The sequence below is a fragment of the Salmo salar genome, chromosome ssa19 (genome assembly GCF_905237065.1).
Source record: "Salmo salar chromosome ssa19, Ssal_v3.1, whole genome shotgun sequence".
NCBI lineage: Eukaryota > Metazoa > Chordata > Actinopteri > Salmoniformes > Salmonidae > Salmo > Salmo salar.
In genome coordinates this window covers 25,875,879-25,899,314 of record NC_059460.1, presented here as the reverse complement: position 1 = coordinate 25,899,314, position 23,436 = coordinate 25,875,879, and the positions used below count along the sequence as shown (strand labels likewise).

Genomic DNA, 23,436 nt, shown 5'->3' with positions numbered 1-23,436 from the left:
TGCCAAGACTGAAATAAATCAAGAAAGTGTATGTGCTGTCCTTTTAGAGATTACTACCATGCCATTAAGGAAATCTGTCTCTAGAAAAAGGAAAAAAACCAAAATGCTTACAAATCACATAGTAGATGTCATGTAGTATGTTTTTAGAATTATGTCATCAAACTCATGGGCCACCCAGGCCACACATCGTTGTCTGGGATTGGTACATCTATTTTTTGACTTTTAAATTAACATATAGCCATTGATTATTGAAGAATGTAAATTATAAATGCCTCATGTCATTAGCTTAGTTCAACTTAGTTCAGACACACTTTACACACAGGTACACATAGATTTTGCATTGTAGATATGCGGTAGTAGAGTAGTGGCCTGAGGGCACACACTTAAGGTGTTGTGAAAAGTGTTACGAAATGTAATATTTTAAATTGTATATAACTGCCTTAATGTTTTTACACCATTGTTTGTAAACAATGTAATTGTAATCAACCACGGTATAGCTTCAAAACATGGTTAAAACTATATAGTTGTGATCTCATCGATGGTTAACCCTTGGATCCATAAATCTGTATATGAATTAGATAGTGGTTACATTTCTCCAGCTCCATCTCTCAGCTGCTTAACAAAACAAGTGCTAGGGTGGCAGCTTTGTTTTTCGATTCCCAGATTGCCCCCTTTTAAAAACATGTTCATCCTGAAAACACAAGGTGGTGGGTCTTGTCTAACAGAATAGATAATGACCTAAAGCGTTGTATAATCTCGGCACCCAGAATCAGGATGTCACGAGAGACTACAGGTATTATAGTTAATTATTTTCATAATTAAATCTGGGACACTCACTAAAATGTACATTTTAGTTAGCAGATGCTCTTATCCAGTTCATGTCCCGAAGACACTTTTCCTGACACCTTATGATTTTCCTTTTTTGAGTAATAAACAGAACATTAGAAAAACATTTGTCATGGAAAGTAAGACGTTAACGCTAGCTTTTTCCAAAGCCCATTTCCAGACCATATGGTGGTTTAAAAGCCTGTCTTTCGAACTGCAACACCTGGGCAGGTAAGTATGTTTTTTTTTATATATACACAAATGGCTATATATTGACCGTGAACCACTGTCAACTTACCAAATTTGCTGTCAGCGGAGGTAGTTGGAAGAGACAGGCAAAGAGCCAACACAGCGAAGATGATGGAACACGGCGAATCCATTACTCTACCTAATCTAATCCATTGCACACCTTTGCTAAACCATAATCGTGTCAGTGTTAAATACAGGATGGTCCAACATTTATGGATGCGATAATTGCGAGTGGAAGTGAAAATATGACAAGATTTGCAGAGCAATTTCTCGGGTCCGCCACTTCTCTTCCGCAGTCGCGTCAGGATTCAGCACCGCGGACAGCAACCTTCAGAAGGCGCCCCTCCTAGGTTCTGACGTCAAACACATGGCGAGGGGCCCGTGCATGGTCTCTGAGCTTGCACCCACAGTGCGCAATAATTAATGGTTAGCCAGTCTCACCACGAAAATAGTAGAAGTTAATGAAATAAAGCTCGAGAGTAGGCAATATAGAGATAAAAATAAAAATAAATGCAATACCAATAAGTCCAAGTGGGCACGAGGGAAGTCTATCGCAGAAAGCCAGTTAACTGGCACCAGGGTTCAAACACCAGCTGGAAGGAGAACAAATGGATTTAAATTACATCGCAAGTGGAACCCTTTCCCATATATAGTGCACAACTATTGACCTGGGCATGGTTTCCCAAAGGTATCGTAAAGCTAAGTTCATCTTTAGAACCATATGACCTTATGCCTTAAGATGCTTTTGGGAAACTGGGCCCAGAGCCCTATAGGCTCTGGTCAAAAGTAGTGCACTAACAGTAAAGTAAATTAGCACATTTATAGTTGGACTCAGCATCTGAAAAACAAGTTAATATATATATTTTTTTATTGTAAGGCTGTATAAACAGTGGCAGGATAATTCTAAAATACCATACAATATAGCATGGCTACTCAAGTTTATACAGAGTTCATACATGCATTGAAATGTCTGGAGGGTTTGTGTTGTATAGAACATAACTAAAAGCATACAAACTACATTTCCATCAACAAATTGTTCAAACAACAGGTGCATATTGTAGCAACCTTGACACAACACCTTGCAACTTCATCAAGCAGTTCGGACCTCTTGGCATAATGGTTAAGGTGTTGGCTTGACAGTTGATGGGTTCGAGTCCCAGTCGGGGCTACCCCCTGAATTCACTACAATATACCGTAAATTCCGGACTATAAGCCGCAACTTTTTTCCCACGCTTTGAACCTCGCGTCTTAAACAATGACGCGGCTAATATATGGATTTTTCCCGCTTTCAATTTTTTTTCTTAAAAAAAAACATTCTGTGACGTGCTCAGTTTTTTGGCGGCATGAAGCTTTCATTAGACCAATGAAATTGCCAAACGGGTTAAGGTCAAACAACTTTTTTGTTTACTGTTTAGATTAAATCGAGGGCCCTCAAACTTCCCATCATTCTGATTACGGCAGGGGCGGAAATCCCGGGGGGGACGGGGGGACACACGACCCCCCCATCCTGGGAAAAAGATGATTTGTCCCCCCCAATATATCACTGAAACATAACTATGTAATTTAAATAATATTAATAATACGCAATGAAAGCAATTGTGCTGATTATAGACACTTAATAGCGCGTTTTTAAGTTTCAAAAGATTGCAACCCCCCCACCCTTTGCCTCACAATGGTTTGATCCACTGCCAGTTCCTTAGCTTGCTAGGTAACGTAGAGGTTGTATCTACTGTCTGAAAGGCACTCAATGCACGTAACTGATGTGAGGTTAATCCAGTCAATCGCGCACACACACTAGCTGAATATGCAGAGCTAGCGCGCAAATATTAACTATTAAGCTAGCTAGTACCTATTCCATTTATGTGGCGTCGTCAAAGATGGAATCTTTGCTATCGTCAATTTATTCCAAGATCAGCATGCATGTAAGTTAGTGCTTCAAAGTCCCTGTGATAAGGTTAGCGATAAACTGAACAGAACTACACTCTCTTCTACCATTGTTTTAAATATATTTAATGGTCTCGTTGCAAAAGCTAAATTGTCGCAAGGGAACTTTTATTTCTATATTTTATTTCACCTTTATTTAACCCGGGTAGCAAAGATTATAGCAAACACCACTGAATTGGTGCTCGCTAGCTTTGCAAATTCAGCTATTGTTAGAAGCCAGCCAATATGAAACAAACGATTAAAATTACAAAAGGTTGTGGCATATGTTGTGTAAATGGTGAACTCATACAGCTGTCAACTCTTGTCACTGCAATCCGTTTCACATTTGCTAGCTACCTTTTAGATCGAAGCCCATATAGAATGATAGAAGATAAGATGATAGAAGCCCATCTCCTACTGTAAATAACCTACATACTGTGTGTGTGTAGCCAACCAGGTAGAAAAATGGCAGAAAAAAGACAGACAGAGTATTTTTCAGTACACCAAAACGCAAAGTAAGAACCCTAGTAGCCTAATATCTCAAAGACTAGTTGATAAAAAGTTCATAAGAAAGAAATTAAATTCTAATGGAAATGTTTCACAATGATGTCATTAGGCAGAGCAGGCAACAGATGGCACACAGACAGCAGAGTTGGGGACAGATATGCAGGGACAGACTGGCAGAGACAGGGAGTCTCAGGTAAGTTTGTTGAGTCTTCGTTTGGCAACATTATGAAAGGTTCTCAATTTTTTTGACTTGTAAAATAGGAACATAATTGGAAAATGCCATGGATATCCCTACTCTCAACTTTAACAAATCTTAGTTCAGTCACCAGTTTAAGGCAATGGTATTGCTGTTGTGATTAGTTGTGTAGTTTTGGGTACCGGTAGTTAGTTAGGAGTACGGCAAACACCTTATTTCTTTGGTTCCTCAATATACATTTACCATATTAAACGTAGGCTATGTGTTACAGCACTACTTTTGGTGTCCCCCTCAGGAATTGCTCTTGAGAAAATGTAATGTAATTGTCCCCTCCAAAGTTGATATCAGATTTTCGCCCCTGGATTACGGTAGTGATTTTGTCACCCTCATCATGGCAAAGACACGGAGAAATGCATATGATGCAGCTTTCAAGTTGAAGGCGATTGATCTGGCTGTTGGAAAAGGAAAGAGCTGCTGCACGGGAGCTTGGTCTTAATGAGTCGATGATAAGACGTTGGAAACAGCAGTGTGAGGAATTGACTCAGTGCAAAAAGACAACTAAAGCTTACTGCTATTTATTATTCTTTTGTTACAAGCCGTGTTTCGTTAAAGCCTATTTATTTTTGTTACAAGCCGTGTTTCGTTAAAGCCTGTGTAAAGTTCATTTGTTTCAATGTACCGGTAGGCACCTGCGGCTTATAGACATGTGCGGCTTATTTATGTTCAAAATATATATATATTTTTTAAATTCAGTGGGTGCGGCTTATATTCAGGTGCGCTTAATAGTCCGGAAATTACGGTACATACTTTATACAGGTATATAGGTGGTAACCTGCTGCTGGGCATCTCTGCCTGTCGCACCTCCAGCAGTGCCTGTAAACCAGCTGGAGGGTCGTCACCTGGGGACCAATACTCCTCAATGTTACTCTCCTTATCCCGGTACGTCTCCTGGTCCCGGTACGTCTCCTGGTCCCGGTACGTCTCCTGGTCCCGGTACGTCTCCAGGTGGCGGAGCAGTGGCAGGGACGTCTGCCTGTCACCCCCTGCAGCTGGCCTTTAGTTCTTCGTTCTTGTCCTTCCTCCTTAGCCACAGAAACTAACCTTCTGTGCCAGTGGTGGAGCATAACTAAAAAGAAACTATATTTCCTTCAATAAAATTGTGCAAATATGTACTATAAGTTAAACTAAAACATGTGGCAGTGTAAGTGATTTGCAGAGGCTTTTAGAGAGAATCCACAATGACACGGTTGAAACTCACATTTCAAATGTATTTTTAGCAGTTACTTAGCAATGTTACACACAGTTCAGTTTATGCAGCATAGAGTATACTGACGCAATACATAAATCCAAAGCGCAAATACAAGTCATGTACACCATACACATACACCATGTTCGCAGAATAGAAGAGCTTAGAAACAACAGAACAGAAGAATAGCTGACACTGGCAACCAAGAAATAATTAGTAAATGTTAAGTGTAAATGAGGTTCTCTCGCTCTTGCCCCCTCATGGGCATGGCATTAGAATTGCATTCAATGTGTTGATAGCGGATTCGTAGATTACCCTGGAAAAAGAGGTACAAAAATAAATAATGTAATGTCATTTTGTGGTTGCTATTTTAAAATATAATTTGCCATCTTACAATTCCCATCTTACGAGCATGTTTCCTTAACGTTCAGGGTAAAATGCTATAACAGCTAGCTAACAACTCAAAAATACTTAATTGTCTTAAAAACATACAAAAAGGTACCAACAGATTTACCCCAGTGGAGAGCCATATGGGTCTTGGTCAAAAGTAGTGCACTACAGGATGCCATTTGGGACAGACCGTACAACGTTCATTAATCTAGTCACCTCTGGATGTCTCCTTCGTTCTCAGCCGTGACAGCGTAATGTTTCTGAAGCTGTCTCTGGACGGACAAGCCTGTACTCTTCAGATCTGCCTTAAACTTCCCAGCTGGAACAAAAACAGGCACAATCATTACAGCACACTGGATACTGGGCTTCTTGCAGTCATTTCAATGAAACCTGGGCATAAGCAACTGGCTCAGGCCCGAGAACAGTGGATAATGGCACACGTTCTGCTCCACACCGGCAAAAGTTACACTCCCAGTTTAACAGCTAAAAACCTTTAGCCACGCCCTGTTAGAAACTATTCATGGATGTGAAATCATTCTTTCTTTTTTTAAACAAGAGAAATTCTCTTTATTGCAACTTATTTTACTCACTCTGTCTGACAACTGCCAGAATGTGAAGAACTGCAGCCAATCCGGTCAGACCATCAATGACCTCCGAGTCGACAGTTGAGATGATCTCTGCTAGGAAGGCTCTGAAAAAGAGAAGAGGCCTCGGATTAGAACCACCAATGAGGAGAAAAGTACAGTATATATTCCATTGCTGGAGCTCTTCGTACGACATCGTGTGGGGTTGACTGTTTGGTGACTGTTCTTCCTCTTGTTATTCCTTTTTGTGAGGGAAAAATCTGTAAAAACATTTATCACAAAAAAGGAAACCGAACTGAGCAGGTCAGTGTGCATAGTAATAGAAAGCAGCAAACCGCTTGGAGTGTAGTTGGTTGTTTACCTTGTGACCGGGGACGATTTGAGGAGAACGTTCAACAAGATGCTTGAGAGAGGAGGCAAATCCTGGACTGTCTCTGGTGTTGTGACCTCTTGAGGATGTGAAATCTAAGATGGAACAGTTTTAAGTTCAGCGCAGATTAAATATCGTACTTGTTCTTTATTCGCAACCTATCAACATTTGGAATCACATTTTCTATCTGGGAAAATAGTGTATCAGCCATCTTTGTTACCTTTTGCAGGGCGTGTTGGGTCGCTGCGAGGGTGGCAGCACAGACGGTTGAAAACACCCCGTTAAGGGGGTTGGAGTCGATGCCCGACCAAGCCTGAACCACCTGGAGGAAGTCTCCTAGAGCGGTAACAGCCAAGTGCCACAGCTACAACAGCCAGTGGAGAGAGAAACAACCTTAAGTCATCTATTCACATTTGCAAGCTGAACATGGACATTTCTATCTATAGCGTATCAGAGTAGGGGGTACACTGGGGAGAGCAAAATTTAGTTGGTGGTACAGTAACTGAAAAACCTCATTTGAGAAGCTTGATAAATATGGCCCCAGAGCTGCTTCTGTTGTTGGGCCAAATAGGTATTATTTATAGACAGCCATTTAAAAAGTGTGATTGAAAAGACTACCTCTAAATGATCTACATTTGTGCTTTTGATTGACACTCAAACCATCAAGGCATTTGGGACGCAAGCCATCATCCTCACCTCCTGGCCCTCCTCGGGGTCCTTCCTCAGGCGGCGAGCCATGACCTCCAGGATCTTCTGGAAGACGTTGGTGACCACGGTGAGGATGATGGAGGACTGCTTGTCCTGGGCCTGGTTCTCGGGGACGTAGTTCTCCGCCACCTCCGTCAGCACAGAGAGCAGCAGAGGAACACACAGGTAGCCCTTCTCTGAGAACACAATAAAACACACACACCCACGTCAAATTTCCTCACACATTGAAATGAGTGACCTAGTCCAGTCAACAACTATTCTAGAAAATCTACAATTCTAAATGTGCCTTGTAGACATGTAGATTTACAGATGGTTGAAAATGGCATGTTTCTTCATTTAGATTCTGTAGGTCTCTATAATAGTATATGTTTAGTATAGATATACTCACCAGAGAGGAGCACGATGGAGCACAGGTGAAGGACCTGCCCTTTGAACTCCTCGTCCCCAAGGCCCACCCGGATCACATCTCTGCTCACCGTCAGTAAACACTGCCAAACATCACCGCGACGTTAGAGCAACCTTGTCACTCCACAAAGAGGGACAGAAAAATAACTCTTTTTTTTATTTTATTGTATCAGCATAGTAATTCAGAATTTAATACGCAACTGTTTTTAAGAACATGGAATAATGCCGAAAGACCAACTAAACAAACTATATTATGGGACAATAAAAAATAAAAATCATTCAAAATTAAATTTTTGTGCTTATTCGTCCTGAAAACGACACATTGAATAAGCCACCATACCATAGTATCTTAATCGCAAGTGTTGGTGCTGGAGCTCTAGAGAGTTAGTGGAAGCAACAGAAGTGGGTATTAAGATAAATGAGGGGTTTATTTTCAATATCTGATCACAGCAGCAGCCTCTGGGTGACACACTTGAGAGAGTAATGGAAGAAATAACTATTGAAGCCCATTTCAAAGAATAAATGAGTCCATCTTGCTCTCTGGGAGTGGGAGGCATACAGCGGAGAGCTGATACGTGAGAGTGTGGACCGGAGCTGAATAACAATCTATAAAACAGACTAAGGTGGTGTCCCAAATGGCACCTTATTCCCCATGTAGTGCACTACTTTTGACCAAGGCCTATAGGGCTCTGGTCAAAAGTAGTACACGGAATAGGGTGCAATTTAGGATGAACCCTTAGTCTGTTCATAGACTGACAGCATAAGATCCAGGACAATAATTGATCTACTAACCATAATACCATAAAGCTGCTCGTACATTACCAGGACCTAATGTCCTGGCTAATACTGTAACAGTGTAATACACATAAAAGAATAGCCGAAGAATATAGTTATGTCTGATATTTGATAAAAAGTCTAATGCTATATTACTCATGTGTGAAGGTTTCCAGAAAAGCCCTTTTTACATCAGCAGTTGTCACAATTTGGTTAACTAAATACATTTGATTTATGTTCCCTCTGTCTACAGGTAAAGCACGGGTGTCGAACCCAATTCCTGGAGGGCCGAGTATCTTCTGTTTTTTTGCTCCTGCCTTGAATGATCAATTAAGGTAATTGATCAGTTATGAGTTCCCCTCACCTGGCTGTCTAGGTCTTAGTTCGACACAAATCGAAAGAAAATAACACAACCGGCAGACATACAGCCCTCCAGGAATTGAGTTTTGACAACTCTGAGGTACCGCGGAGTACTGAACACAGAATTAACGCTTAGGTCTTCTGTACAAAACGATAGTGTAAACCCTGTCCTGTGATTGATACCTGCTACCCTATCCAGAGTGTCACACTTACCTCTACTGCCTGCCTGGCGAGGTCCCGCTGCTGCTCAGTGACCCCTCCCTCACTGGGGCCGACCAGGAAGGGCAGCACCCTCTCTGCCACCCACGCTGCCATGTTCTCCACAGGGACAATGAAATCCCTCCCCCCCGAGAACTGGGAAAGCAAATAACGGTGGTTATAGCAAGCCCAGGTGGTTATAGCCAAAACACTGCACAGACCAGTAGTTATATCCCAAATAGAGTCTACCAGATCTGGGACGATAAACCAAAGTACTTACAGTACACTGCTCAAACCGACACTTATCGAGGATATTTAGCTGATATCGTTAGTAGCCTACACTTGACTAGAGATATGTGAAGTTTGAAATGAAATAAGTCTGCTAATATGGGTGACTGCTAATGGGACAATGGATAGCTACAACATGCAAAGTAGTAGTAGCTTTAAGGGTAGTAACAAAAAACAGATGCACATTAGTGTTATAAAGTTATCAATCTATTTATTGCTAGCATAATAAGTCAGTTTATCATGGGCAATACTGTACACAGATTGGCTACAAAGCGGAGGCATGTAGGCAATGGGGCTCACTTTGTGCTGTAGATGGGCACTGAGACGTGCGTGAAGGGCAAAGGCTCTCAGTGCCGTTTCTGCTCTGGGGACATCGGCCCGGGCCTCAGAAGAGCTCAGATGGGATAACAGCACTGACTGAGAAGGAAAACATGACACAGGATCCCACCTCTGTTCATAGCCTCTCACCGCACATATAACCAATCTATACAACTCCGTAATTATATTGTCTAGTCTACCTTCCAGGCCCCGAGGGCTTGGTGCAGCTGTTTGAGCTGGCCCTGCCTGAAGGGCAGGATGCAGTCCCGCGTGGAGGTACGGCTGACTAGGTACTCCAGGTAATCTAGCCCCAGGTCTGGCTTGGCTACCACCGTCTCCTGGATGCGCACTTTCCGACTGGTGTTCCCTTTGCCCTGTGGAGGAGAAGGGGGAGCAGAGAGGTGGGATAATGTCCAACGATGTCATGATTACATCTCAGTACACTACTATAAAGAGCATTAAGGCAAAGTGTTTGAAGACAAAACTCTTTGTTTACTCAGAATAAAGTAAAGTTAGTAAGATTTATTACTATGCAGATGCATCCCTCCTTTCTGCATTACAATGCCTAATAAAATATCCCAAGGAGCCACCGAGGGTCTCACGGAGGCATCCCTATTCATCTGTGCCTGCATCTCAAATGGCACCCTTTCCCTATATAGTGCACCACTTTAGACCGGAGAACCTATGGACCCTGGTCAAAAGTAGGTCAATATATAGAGAATAGGGTGCCATTTGTGACACAACCTCTGTGCATGTTGCTTACAGCGGGGGTGGGTAAGGCATCAGTGAGCCAGTCTGTGATGAGCTCCAGGACGTGTGCAGCCTGGCCCCAGCTACACAGGCACTCGATGATCTGACTGTACTGGGACACCTTGGCCCCCGCCTCCAGCCTCTTCAGCCTGGACAGCACCCCACAGCTGGAACACAGGGACCAGAGAGACAGGGTTAACACAGACAGAGACACAGAGAGAGTCTAAAGAGGCCAAAAGGACAACAAGTTAGCAGGACCCCCACAGACCTGAAAGTGGGGACAGAAGCTGGGGGCAGTAGGGAGGCCAGTTGGATGAGGGGAACTGTGCAATGCTCCTCCTGAAAGAGAAAGAAACAAGGTGAGGACATCTTAAATGATGGGGAAGATATCTGGGGTGCGTACCAATAATCTTACCTTCTTCGTTTAAGTGCGAACTCGTTCACTACTCCCCACACATTTAAAAGCATTGGACTGGTGTAGGCATGGGCTAGAGGGCGTTTCCATAAACCAGTCATTTCCTTTCAAATCTATGAAGGGAAGTGAACAAGTGTTCACTTAGGAGAGATTATTGGGACACAACCGAAGTTGTGACTGCCACAAGGTAAACTCCAGTCCAACTCACACCTGGAAGACATTGAAGTACTTGGGCACAACGAAGCCAAACTTGGCAGTGGTGTATTGGAGGGCTTCCTTGTTGAGGTCCAGGGCTTTCCGAATGCTCCTCCACAAGATCACCACCACCTCCAGCAGACTGGCCATGGACGCCGTGTCCTTGACCGACAGGACATGCTCCAGAACCTGCAAGGAACTTTGTTTTAAATCTGGGATTTAAAATACAACAAAGCGGTCACCGTGCAACTTGTTGTGGTAAACAGCTGAGCGATGGGGCTCGAGAAATATAGAGTCCAGTAGGTACTTGCACTCAAACCACAAATAGGAAAGCACCAAGGAAGCCGGGATGCCAAAATATGCATAAATGAATACCATGCTCGAAAGAATACAAAATGCCAATAATTTTTTTTTTTGTTGTTGCACATTGCACTTGTACCTTTTGAGCATGGCATTCAATTAACTATATTTTAGCACATCAGCCTCCTTGGTTTTTTCTCTCCTTTTCATGGTTCGAGAACCGCTGAACTCTTAAGGAAATGTTCTCTCGCACCGGCCACTATTCATTCTAGCCTGAGCGCAAACCCTCATACCAGCTTTCTATGCTAGACACATGTAAACACTTACATTCATAGACAGAGCTACGGATGCAAGGACTGACGATCCAGTACACCAGAGAGACCGATCAAAATGATCGTTTTTACCATGTCTTGAAGCTGGAAAGTGTTTGTTTAGAACTACATTTACAAACAATTGAGTAAAACAAGATAATACGTTGGGTTATATGATGGGGGTACGACAGGAACTGAGCGGAGACATTTAGCTGAAGGGGTGGGGTGTACTAATTCTATATTACAATTTGAATGATGGAAAAATCTTGATTATCGTACATGCATTCCATTGACAAACGACAATTTCCTTAGTCTTGTAAGTGAGCTGACATTCAGTGCTACAAATCAGTCTTACACTTGTGTTCTCCTTGTTTGATTCTGTCTCATTCAGGTCTTCAGTCTGGATGCAAGCGTTCAAACACCGGCGGATTGTCAGCATCAGCTTGACTGGGACACAAGCGGTACAGTAAAACAGACTTTCAGTCAGGGATTTCTAACAATTTCAAATGACTCGCATAACATCTGCTAGCTAGATACGTAGTTTGATCTAGGGGGAATAAAGACCTTAGACAGGTCAGTACTGTCAACTGATTAACGAGCGATTTAAATGGATAGTTCGAGAGTTTGGCAATGAATAACTTTTTTTTCTCTCTACTTACCCAGAATCAGATGAACTCATGGATACCATTTGTATATCTATGCTTGCAGTTTGAAGGAGGTTGAAGGTCGTTTCTGGAGCGATTGCTAACTAGCGTTAGCGCAATGACTGGAATATGTCAAACTATCCCTTTAAATCCCACATATGCTGACAGGCGCTACATACTGTAGCTGAAGGCCAAACTGATCTATATTAGTGAGGGCTGTGTAGGAGCTACTGTATATAACTGCAGGCTAAACTCACCTATGTTAGTGGGGGCTGTGTAGATGTGTGCATACTGGTAGAAAGTCCTAGCTGCCTTGGGGTTCATCTGAATCAGTGTGACGCAGCGCTCGCACCACACCTCCACTGATTGGTTGACGGGGAAGAAGGAATTGAAGAGGAGGTTGACGATGCGCTTGGAGACAGGCTGCGAGTCGACGGCCAGACGGGCTAGCAGGTGTTCCATGGAGGACACCTTCCAGAACTGGAGAGGAGAGAGAGAAGGGGTACGGCAGGGTGAGCATCACAAATAATGTCTGACAGTGCTACCGAGATAAGCAGGGAATCAAAAAGCTTTCTCCCAACACAAACAGAAATAACTACAGTGTATTTCCTGACAAAATGACAACAATGTAGAAATATAAATTTAGTAAAATGTATAGTTGTACTTTGAATATCTTCATTGTTGTCTTTTTGTTTGGTAATACGTTGCGGTTTTGCACCAAAAATAAATACACGCAAGCGGTGTTTTTACCTTAGCGGCTCGCACTGCTTTGATCTTGAGCAGCATGTTGAGGAAGGCCACGCGTACTTTCTCCGAGGTGTCATGGAGGCTGTTCTTCAGAGCTGGCAGCAGCTGCTCCAGCAACGGGTGACTGTGGCCATTGTCCAGCACGATGGTCAAACACTGGAGAGAAGATTTAATTGTAATCCATAATAACAACACAGAACCGCAATGATGACTAGAGGGGGGTCAGAGTTCATATAGGTCTGCATCCCAAATGGCGCCCTATTCCTTATACAGGGCACTGCTTTTGACCAGATCCTTAAGGACTTGTCAAATTAGTGCACTATGTAGGGAATAGGGTGCCATTTGGGACGTAGCCATAATGTTCTAATATATGTAGTGTTTTATTGTATTCAATACTGTGGTAACTCACCTTGAAGACAGAGCAGCGGACATCAGGGGAGGTGGTATCATTGGCCAGCTCTACCACCAGCTTCTTGAGGAAGTCGGTGATGACAGTGGGGGGGATGACCTCCCAGCACTTGGCCAGGATCTTACAGACCCCGAGGATGGCTGTGGAGCGCACCAGAGGCTGAGGGTCCTCTAGCAGGCACTGACATGTTACAAACACACACCGACACACAGGTACAAACAGGTGAGAGCTTTAGAATATTAAGCAGACATCACTTATTAAACAGGAATACACTGTACACAGTGCTGATAAAAATAGACTCACTACACTTGAACTATTTAACCCTTTAAAATCGACACAGAAACATTTTTTTTTATCATTCCAAATTGTCGTATTTACATTTTAGTCATTTAGCAGACACTCTAATCCAGACTGACTTCAGGGTTAAGTGCCTTGCTCAAAGACACAGACAGATTTTTCATCTTAGTCGGCTTGGGTATTGGTACCAGCAATCTTTCGGTTACTGGCCCAACGCTCTTAACTGCTAGGCTATCTGCCGCATATGACCTCAACTTATGGCATTTCAGGGATTCACAAACATAAAACGACCACTTGGAAATTCAACGTCATAATACATCGACTTACGACCAGCATGTCCAGTTGTTTCTGGATGGTCTCGTCCATCTTCTCACTGCTCTGGCTAGGATTGTGGATAGGGAAGGCCTCGGTGAAGAGCAGAGTGGCATTGGCCCGGACCTCAGAGTTGGCAGCCTACAATGATCGAGAGAAGACTCCTTCATTAGTTCAACAACAAAAAACACTATCCAGAAATAAAGAGAGTACGTGTATCAAGGAAAATGTGACTGTACACTTAGCGCTCTCCAGAGAATGGGCTTGTAGAGTCTGTAAAGCATCTCATCCAACCCATGGCGGCCCTTCAGTTTGTGAAAGTAGCTCAGTATCTACATAGATGAGAGTTAAGTCACACACATATAATAAACGTCAACCACTTTGTGGTAAAGTAAGCCGGCTGGAGGTTTGCTGATATGATGCTAAAGCCTTAGTCTTATGAAAAAAATGAAAATAAATACAGGAAATGTGTGTTGTTGAAGTACTACTTTTCCTTATATTAATGATTAAAAAATATATAATTATTATTTCTGAAGCAGACAGAGTGAGAAATATGTTAGAAACACACTAAGTCAAATGTTCACAGCACCCACCTGTCTGACTTTGGCATGGACGGGTGAGGTCCTGTGCAGGAGCACAGCGTGCTGCATGAAGTCCTGGATGCATGTGCTCTCTATCTGCTCCAGACAGACCCCAGAAGCCTTCTTCCAGGCCCGGCAGTAGATCTCAGCTATGTGGTCAGTATGGGGCCTGAGAAAAATCAACGGAGTTCAACCAAGCAGTCAAAAAAAAAAAACAGGTCATAACATCATTAATTGAATAGAAGAAAACCATTGTCTCCTGACAGCTACCTTTGAATAAGTAAACCTTGACCGAGCCAGAACGGCCCATCTCCTGGACAGGACACTAAGTCTGGGGGCCTTACCCTAAATTCTGAGTGCCAAGCTGAAAGGCATCAGGTCCCATTTTTGTTGAGTCTTTGGTATGACCTCCCAGACATTATAACAAGGACACTTAGTACCTTAATAGGAAACTACAAATGCAAAACACTTACTTTGCAAAGTAAGGTAGCTGGTTTTTGATGGTTCCATGGATCATCCGGATGAAGTTGACATTCCAGCTAAAGAGGAAGACCATCAGACGCTTTCCCTGTCAGCGAAAGTCATGTTATTGGAACGACAATGTGAGCATGATAGCATCACACACACACACACACACACACACACACACACACACACACACCAGACCTGGGTTTCAAATATGTGAAGAAAAAAAAACGATATAAAAACATTCAGCGTTTGCTTTTGTATGGAGTTCCAGGTGGTCAGTGTTTGCAGTTTTAGGACTTTTCTTTTGGTTTATTAAGCCAGGCAAGCTCAAACGGGCAGAGAAAATATTTGAAATTCAATCAATTTTTAAGTATTTCAAAGTATAGTATTTAAGTATTTAAAAAAAAAACACTTGACACACACACACCAACAGAAAGACATACTTACATCTTCGTTTGTAATGTGATTGACACTGAGGAAGCACTGTAGCAGCAGATCGATCAGCTCCTTGCTGCACTCCGACGCAAAGTCCACAGTGAACAGCACCTCATGGAAACCCCAAAGCCTTTGGATCTCAGCCCCCTGAGAACGTGCACACAACGCAGCGACAACATTCAGCAAACCAAATACAAAAACGGCTCAATGCAGACGCCAAAAGACAAAGGTGCCAAGATGAGGCAAAAGGTTAGTACAGAGATATCATTCTTCCCCCAGATAACCAGAGACACATACTGGAGAACAGCCTATAATGCAGATACTGCCTGCAAGGAATCCATCTCACTAGGTCAGAAACGAGAGGATCACAAATCCTAATCGTATATCACTCCAATGCAAACAGCCACCTCTCTGATACACTACTGTAGAAGAAGACTTCAGTTCTGACAGAGAAAAATGAAGAGCACATACTGTCTTTCAAACTAATTCTTCAGATGATCCCTGAATGAGAGTACCGGGTGATTAGAGAGCACTCGTCTGTTGTCGAGAGCAGGGAGTGGAGAGAAAAAATATTTCTGACTCAGGCTCCTGATGGAGATGATTAGGGATATAGGGGGCTTCACAAAACACAGATGAGGAGGAGAGCCAATCAGAGATAAAAAGCAAGCACATGGAAGAAAAATACAAAAATTAAATATGTAAACATGTACCCAGGATTTTTCCTGCATAGAAAACTCTTGGGTGGGCCGCCTAAGTGTTTTTTAGGGCCACCTATGTCCAAACAGTTTTCAGATTAGGGGATGGAAAAACATTCAGTGTAAAACTTCAACAACTAAAACCAGATATAAAAGTACACTATATATACACAAAAGTATATAGATACCCCTTCAAATGAACGGATTCGGCTATTTCAGCCACACCTGTTGCTGACAGGTGTATAAAATCTGGGTTTGGCGGATGCTAGGAGAACGCTAGCTGCCCCAACTATAAAGTATGGTGGAGGAGGAAATGGTCTGGGGCTGTTTTTCATGATTTGGGCTAGGCCCCTTAGTTCCAATGTAGGAGAATCTTAATGCTACAGCATACAATGACATTCTAGACAATTCTGTGCTTCCAACCATGTGGCAATCATTTGGGGAAAGCCCTTTCCCAAACTGGCCTGCACAGAGCCCTGACCTCAACCCCATTGAACACCCTTGGGATGAATTGGAATGCCGACTGCGAGCCAGGCCTAATCGCCTAACATCAGTCCCCAACCTCACTAATGCTCGTGGCTGAACGGAAGCAAGTCCCCGCAGCAACGTTCCAACATCTAGTGGAAAGCCTTCCCAGAAGAGTGGAAGCTGTTATAGCAGAAAAGGGGGGACCAACTCCATATTAATGCCCAAGGTTTTGGAATGAGATGTTCGACGAGCAGGTGTCCACATACTTTTGGTAATATAGTGTATATAGAAAAGATAACACACACACACACACACACGTATCTACATACATACATACATACATACATACAGTGTGGGAAAAAAGTATTTGATCCCCTGCTGATTTTGTACGTTTGCCCACTGACAAAGAAATGATCAGTCTATAATTTTAATGGTAGGTTTATTTGAACAGTAAGAGACAGAATAACAACAAACAAATCCAGAAAAACGCATGTCAAGAATGTTATAAATTGACTTGCATTTTAATGAGGGAAATAAGTATTTGACCCCTCTGCAAAACATGACTTAGTACTAGGTGGCAAAACCCTTGTTGGCAATCAGAGGTCAGACGTTTCTTGTAGTTGGCCACCAGGTTTGCACACATCTCAGGAGGGATTTTGTCCCACTCCTCTTTGTAGATCTTCTCCAAGTCATTAAGGTTGAGGCTGACGTTTGGCAACTCGAACCTTCAGCTCCATTCACAGATTTTCTATGGGATTACGGTCTGGAGACTGGCTAGGCCACTCCAGGACCTTAATGTGCTTCTTCTTGAGCCACTCCTTTTTTGCCTTGGCTGTGTGTTTTGGGTCATTGTCATGCTGGAATACCCATCCGCAACCCATTTTCAATGCCCTGGCTGAGGGAAGGAGGTTCTCACCCAAGATTTGACGGTACATGGCCCCGTCCATCGTCCCTTTGATGCGGTGAAGTTGTCCTGTCCCCTTAGCAGAAAAACACCCTCAAAGCATGTTTCCACCTCCATGTTCGATGGTGGGGATGGTGTTCTTGGGGTCATTGGCAGCATTCCTCCTCCTCCAAACACGGCAAGTTGAGTTGATGCCAAAGAGCTTCATTTTGGTCTCATCTGATCACAACACTTTCACCCAGTTGTCCTCTGAATCATTCAGATGTTCATTGGCAAAGTTCAGACGGGCATGTATATGTGCTTTCTTGAGCAGGGGGACCTTGCGTGCGCTGCAGGATTTCAGTCCTTCACGGCATAGTGTTACACCAATTGTTTTCTTGGTGACTATGGTCCCAGCTGCCTTGAGATCATTGACAAGATCCTCCCGTGTAGTTCTGGGCTGATTCCTCACCGTTCTCATGATCATTGCAACTCCACGAGGTGAGATCTTGCATGGAGCCCCAGGCCGAGGGAGATTGACATTTCTTTTGTGTTTCTTCCATTTGCGAATAATCGCGGCAAGCTGCTTGGTGATGGTCTTGTAGCCCATTCCAGCCTTGTGTAGCTCTACAATCTTGTCCCTGACATCCTTGGAGAGCTCTTTGGTCTTGGCCATGGTGGAGAGTTTGGAATCTGATTGATTGATTGATTCTGTGGACAGGTGTCTTTTATACAGGTAACAAACTGAGATTAGGAGCACTCCCTTTAAGAGTGTGCTCCTAATCTCAGGTCGTTACCTGTATAAAAGACACCTGGGAGCCAGAAATCTTTCTGATTGAGAGGGGGTCAAATACTAGAATATTTTTTTGTTGTTATTCTGTCTCTCACTGTTCAAATAATACCATTAAAATTATAGACTGATCATTTCTTTGTCAGTGGGCAAACGTACAAAATCAGCAGGGGATCAAATACTTTTCCCCCTCGTATGTATGTATGTATGTATGTTTTTTTTAAATAAGATCATCTTTGATAACTAACAATCACCAAAATAAAAGCTGGACAGAGAGAAACAAATTCCCCAAATTATGCATTCAGGAGTATTTTGGTCATGGCATGCGGCCCCAATTGATTTTGGTATAATGTTAAAGTCATTTAGATAGCATAACCCATGGCAAAATGTGTAGAACTGCAGGAAATTAGCCTCAAAACTGCAACATTTTATCTCCACCACATGGCAAAATGTGTATAATTACAGGAAATTTGCTTTGAAACAATATTGTCATTACGGGCCAACAGGAGGGCCTCCGGTCAGAGACCACATCAATAGCCACACCCGCATCACACACCCCAGAGAAAACCCTGATAGCCGATCATTTTGTATTTCCCACCAAAATAACTGAAAGCAAGTCCAGAAAGCACGCTGGAGAAAAAGGAAGACCGACAGAGAGCAAAACAGAAAAGAAACAACAGGCCATGTTGGTGCTAAAGGGTACGTACTGGTTTCTTCAGTATGAGGGTCTTCTCCAGGCATCCAAGGAAGGCTGTGCGGCCCAGCTGTTCTTTACCAAGGAGGCCTTTCTTCCACCAGGCCTCGCACAGACCGTGGATAGCCTGCCGCAGAGGCATCTCAGAGGCAGGAAGGTAAGGCAGGACACCTGGGGTTGTTGGACAGAGACAGACCGAAGGGTTGGAGTACTTAAAATAGTCTGGCTGACACCTAATTCAAAGTCCTCCTGACTTCAGTCTGGAAAGGCTCTTTTGATGTTGTCAGCATGGTGTTGATAACTGTGCTTTTTTTACTGATTGGTTCTCCTCTGTGTCTTCCTCACTCAAACACACACATGGACAGCCACACAGCCCCCGAGCACCACCAAAGCTCAGCCAGAAATAAGTACAACTCTGCACAAATACTGCATCTACAAAGGCCTCCTGTCCAGACCAGTGTGTCAGCTCTCCCTCACTGACCATGTGAGTCGTGTTAACCAGGCTCCGTAAAACATGTATTTTCAAACGCTTTGAGATTCTTTCTATACTAAAAAAGCACTATAGAAATTAAATCATTGATTCTTATTACTATAAAACAAGGAGAGTTAATACTCAAAACATTTTTAAAAAACTCACCATTTAATATGTTGCCACACTCTAAGAGAGAATTGTAGGTGTCGCCATCCTCAATGACGTTCACAGAAGCTGTGACCACTAGAATCACTCCCTCAAGGACAGACATGGTGTGTGTCTAAATAACGAAATAGATTACCACCTCTCAATCAAGGAATAGTAGACAACTGAACACTGACATCAGATGTAGGAGATTAAGTCAGAGCAAGAATAAAACAACTGTTGTCATGCCCAGTGTGGAAGAATATAGAAGAGAGAGAGTGGTCAGGATGTGGAATTGTCATGATACTACGATTCTCCATGACAGAAAAACAAGACAGACTAAACTCTTTGGTCGAACCTTCTTTATGTCAAATAGTGTGCACTATAGCTTGGGAAAACAAACATTTGACTCTGGGTGACAACATAATGCATTTTATTTCCAACATTAGGACTGTATCCCTTAAATGTAATCTGCTTCATGTTTAATGCCCTTGCCACGATACTAGTATTGTGACAACTCTACTCACCCGGTCTGGGGACACCACCTCCATGTCATTGTCCTGCTTGTCTTCCTCTAAGCCAGCATCCCAGTGCTCTGGTGCGAAGGCTGCCAGCTGGTCACAAAGTAGTGTGACTAGTCGGGCCCACAGTGCCTCTCTCTGACCCTTTGGCAGCTCCTGCAGGACCTCATCCAGGTCAAAGGGCTCAGCTCTGTCCTTCTGTGGTAACATTACAGCCAACCGGGTCAGAGGCAAGGCTCTCAAATAGATAGACGAGCATAAGGAATGGTAGACAATACTCATTTTGAGATTCATGATATTGGTCCTATAACACAGGGGTTCCCAAACTTTTTCACTGAAGCCCCCCTTTCAGCATTGGGGAACATCCCAGGTCCCCCTTGTACGCACGCCACATCTATGTGCACAAGCACTGTTTTTGACAAACGGTTGCCCTCTTGTTGTCGGAGAGGTTTAAAGCTTATTTCCTGCAATTCTGTACATTTTGCCATGGCTAATGCGTGTGTATTCATGTGATATTCGAGTGATTCAATAATTACAACAAAATATATGTGCTAAAAAACGTTTGCATTTCTGAAAAGTAATAAATAGCTCTCTAAGGTATGCAATGACTGACATGACAAAAGGAAAACTGATGATGCACTAGATACCCAATTTCGAAATTGCACCTTGTGCATTCTACTATTACCACTTTTAAGAGTAAGTTGAAAGCCTGACTGTTTCTTTATTATTATTAAAATAAAAAAAATGGGGGGGGGGGGGGCAGCTTGGGAACCACTCCTATTCATATTTGAAGTTTTGCAAAAACAACATTGTAGTTAATGTTACTCACATGGAGTTTAGTGAAATTGAGAAATTCCCACACATTGTCTTTGCAGATGGAGTCTAAAAATGCCTCTCGCACAGACATGTTTAGCCAGTACTGTGAAATAAGAAGTAAAATATCTCGTTAAATCTGAATGATTTGGATAAAAACAACATGTCATCACGAGCAACAACAATAATGTTAGCTAACAAACCCGAACTTGCTTCGTGTTTCCGTTTTATGGACAAAAATAAAAACTAGAGTTCATCAGCATATCATGTACCACTAGCTAAGTTAATGTTAAATACATACCAATGTAGTATGCCGTTCTTATAACTCATCAACTATTTTCTTATTATAAACGCAGCTTCCCCGCGCAAATTTGGATTTGACATCCAGAGCCACGTGACACACTGTTGTGACGTCGTAAACGCTCCCACTCCCTCATTTTTAATAGAAGTCAATTGATCTAAGAAGACCAGAGACCCAGTTACTATCGCATTGGTGTCTATGGGAGAGCCACCCCCTTAAATAACCCGGAACAGATTATTTTGTATTTGTTTTCCAATGGTAAACAGCCTGAGTGCACTATCTTCATTCATCCACCATCTGAAACACCTCGGTGCCCAACATCGCGATACATCCGAAGCAGACTCGACAGACCAGGGTTTGGAAAGTCAATGCGAGAAGTGAACAATTCTTCCTGAGTTTACGTGTTAGACATTTAGCAGACCTTCTTATCCAGAGCGATTTACAGAAGCAATTAGGGTTAAGTTCCTTGCTCAAGGGCATATCGACAGGTTTTTCAACTATTTGGCTCAGGGATTACTTATGGTTACTGGCTACTTGCAGCCCATGAACTATACTGATAAAAAAAAATAAAGGGAACACTTAAACAACACATCCTAGATCTGAATGAAAGAAATAATCTTATTAAATAATTTTTTTCTTTACATAGTTGAATGTGCTGACAACAAAATCACACAAAAATAATCAATGGAAATCCAATTTATCAACCCATGGAGGTCTGGATTTGTAGTCACACTCAAAATTAAAGTGGAAAACCACACTACAGGCTGATCCAACTTTGATGTAATGTCCTTAAAACAAGTCAAAATGAGGCTCAGTAGTGTGTGTGGCCTCCACGTGCCTGTATGACCTCCCTACAATGCCTGGGCATGCTCCTGATGAGGTGGCGGATGGTCTCCTGAGGGATCTCCTCCCAGACCTGGACTAAAGCATCCGCCAACTCCTGGACAGTCTGTGGTGCAACGTGGCGTTGGTGGATGGAGCGAGACATGATGTCCCAGATGTGCTTAATTGGATTCAGGTCTGGGGAACGGGCGGGCCAGTCCATAGCATCAATGCCTTCCTCTTGCAGGAACTGCTGACACACTCCAGCCACATGAGGTCTAGCATTGTCTTGCATTAGGAGGAACCCAGGGCCAACCGCACCAGCATATGGTCTCACAAAGGGTCTGAGGATCTCATCTTGGTACCTAATGGCAGTCAGGCTACCTCTGGCGAGCACATGGAGGGCTGTGCGGCCCCCCAAAGAAATGCCACCCCACACCATGACTGACCCACCGCCAAACCGGTCATGCTGGAGGATGTTGCAGGCAGCAGAACGTTCTCCACGGCGTCTCCAGACTCTGTCATGTCTGTCACGTGCTCAGTGTGAACCTGCTTTAATCTGTGAAGAGCACAGGGCGCCAGTGGCGAATTTGCCAATCTTGGTGTTCTCTGGCAAATGCCAAACGTCCTGCACGGTGTTGGGCTGTAAGCACAACCCCCACCTGTGGACGTCGGACCTCATACCACCCTCCTGGAGTCTGTTCTTGACCGTTTGAGCAGAAACATGCACATTTGTGGCCTGCTGGAGGTCATTTTGCAGGGCTCTGGCAGTGCTTCTCCTGCTCTACCTTGCACAAAGGCGGAGATAGCGGTCCTGCTGCTGGGTTGTTGCCCTCCTACGGCCTCCTCCACGTCTCCTGATGTACTGGCCTGTCTCCTGGTAGCGCCTCCATGCTCTGGACACTACGCTGACAGACACAGCAAACCTTCTTGCCACAGCTCGCATTGATGTGCCATCCTGGATGAGCTGCACTACCTAAGCCACTTGTGTGGGTTGTAGACTCCGTCTCATGCTACCACTAGAGTGAAAGCACCACCAGCATTCAAAAGTGACCAAAACATCAGCCAGGAAGAATAGGAACTGAGAAGTGGTCTGTGGTCCCCACCTGCAGAACCACTCCTTTATTGGGGGTGTCTTGCTAATTGCCTATAATTTCCACCTGTTGTCTATTCCATTTGCACAACAGCATGTGAAATTTATTGTCAATCAGTGTTGCTTCCTAAGTGGACAGTTTGATTTCACAGAAGTGTGATTGACTTGGAGTTACATTGTGTTGTTTAAGTGTTCCCTTTATTTTTTGGAGCAGTGTATATTGCTTGTGGTTACCAGCAACAGCTCAGGGAACCTGGGCACCTGGAGCAGGGTAATAATGTCAACACTTGCTATAGTGGGCCCTAACAGTAAGCCACCCCATTATACGTGCCCCTCTCTGGCCAGGCAGAGCCCAGCCGTTGTGTCTGAAGGGCTGGGTAGGTCTGCCTTGGGGTCTGAAGCCATAGTGAGGAGGACGTTGTCAGTTTTTCGATGTATCTAGGTACAACCTAGATTTGAGCCAATGTCGTAAGTAGCTGAACATGTTATGGTGATGTCACCAGGCAGGCCAAAACTCAATCACACCAAAACAGGA

General features: G+C 43.4%; 2 protein-coding genes across 4 annotated transcripts in view; both read right to left on the bottom strand.

Annotated features, from left to right (window-relative positions):
* LOC106578615 (receptor-type tyrosine-protein phosphatase N2) overlaps positions 1 to 1,424 on the bottom strand; it is a 278,389-nt gene extending 276,965 nt beyond the window's left edge. For 2 of the 3 annotated variants that reach the window (XM_014157619.2, XM_045702162.1), the window contains exon 1: positions 1,124 to 1,421. In XM_014157619.2, coding sequence (XP_014013094.2) covers positions 1,124 to 1,205 — 82 coding nt within the window. In that variant the 5' untranslated portion in view covers positions 1,206 to 1,421. Of the gene's footprint in view, positions 1 to 1,123 lie in introns of all 3 variants that reach the window. The other variant, XR_006760698.1, reaches the window with a different exon arrangement.
* A 3,525-nt stretch (positions 1,425 to 4,949) lies between these two features.
* On the bottom strand, positions 4,950 to 21,166 carry LOC106578617 (condensin-2 complex subunit G2). The gene is made up of 27 exons (XM_014157622.2): positions 20,987 to 21,166; positions 20,702 to 20,791; positions 19,879 to 20,070; positions 19,373 to 19,487; positions 18,749 to 18,906; positions 15,218 to 15,352; positions 14,776 to 14,870; positions 14,315 to 14,471; positions 13,961 to 14,053; positions 13,737 to 13,862; positions 13,113 to 13,292; positions 12,707 to 12,859; positions 12,214 to 12,436; positions 11,668 to 11,759; positions 10,717 to 10,890; positions 10,360 to 10,430; positions 10,105 to 10,258; positions 9,542 to 9,715; positions 9,324 to 9,440; positions 8,751 to 8,891; positions 7,387 to 7,486; positions 6,987 to 7,174; positions 6,511 to 6,654; positions 6,282 to 6,385; positions 5,927 to 6,027; positions 5,553 to 5,655; positions 4,950 to 5,262 (listed from the first exon to the last, which is right to left on the bottom strand). The coding sequence occupies exons 2-27, from the start codon at positions 20,777 to 20,779 to the stop codon at positions 5,205 to 5,207; spliced, it is 3,426 nt and encodes a 1,141-aa protein (XP_014013097.1). The 5' UTR covers positions 20,780 to 20,791; positions 20,987 to 21,166; the 3' UTR covers positions 4,950 to 5,204.
* Positions 21,167 to 23,436: the final 2,270 nt, after the last annotated feature.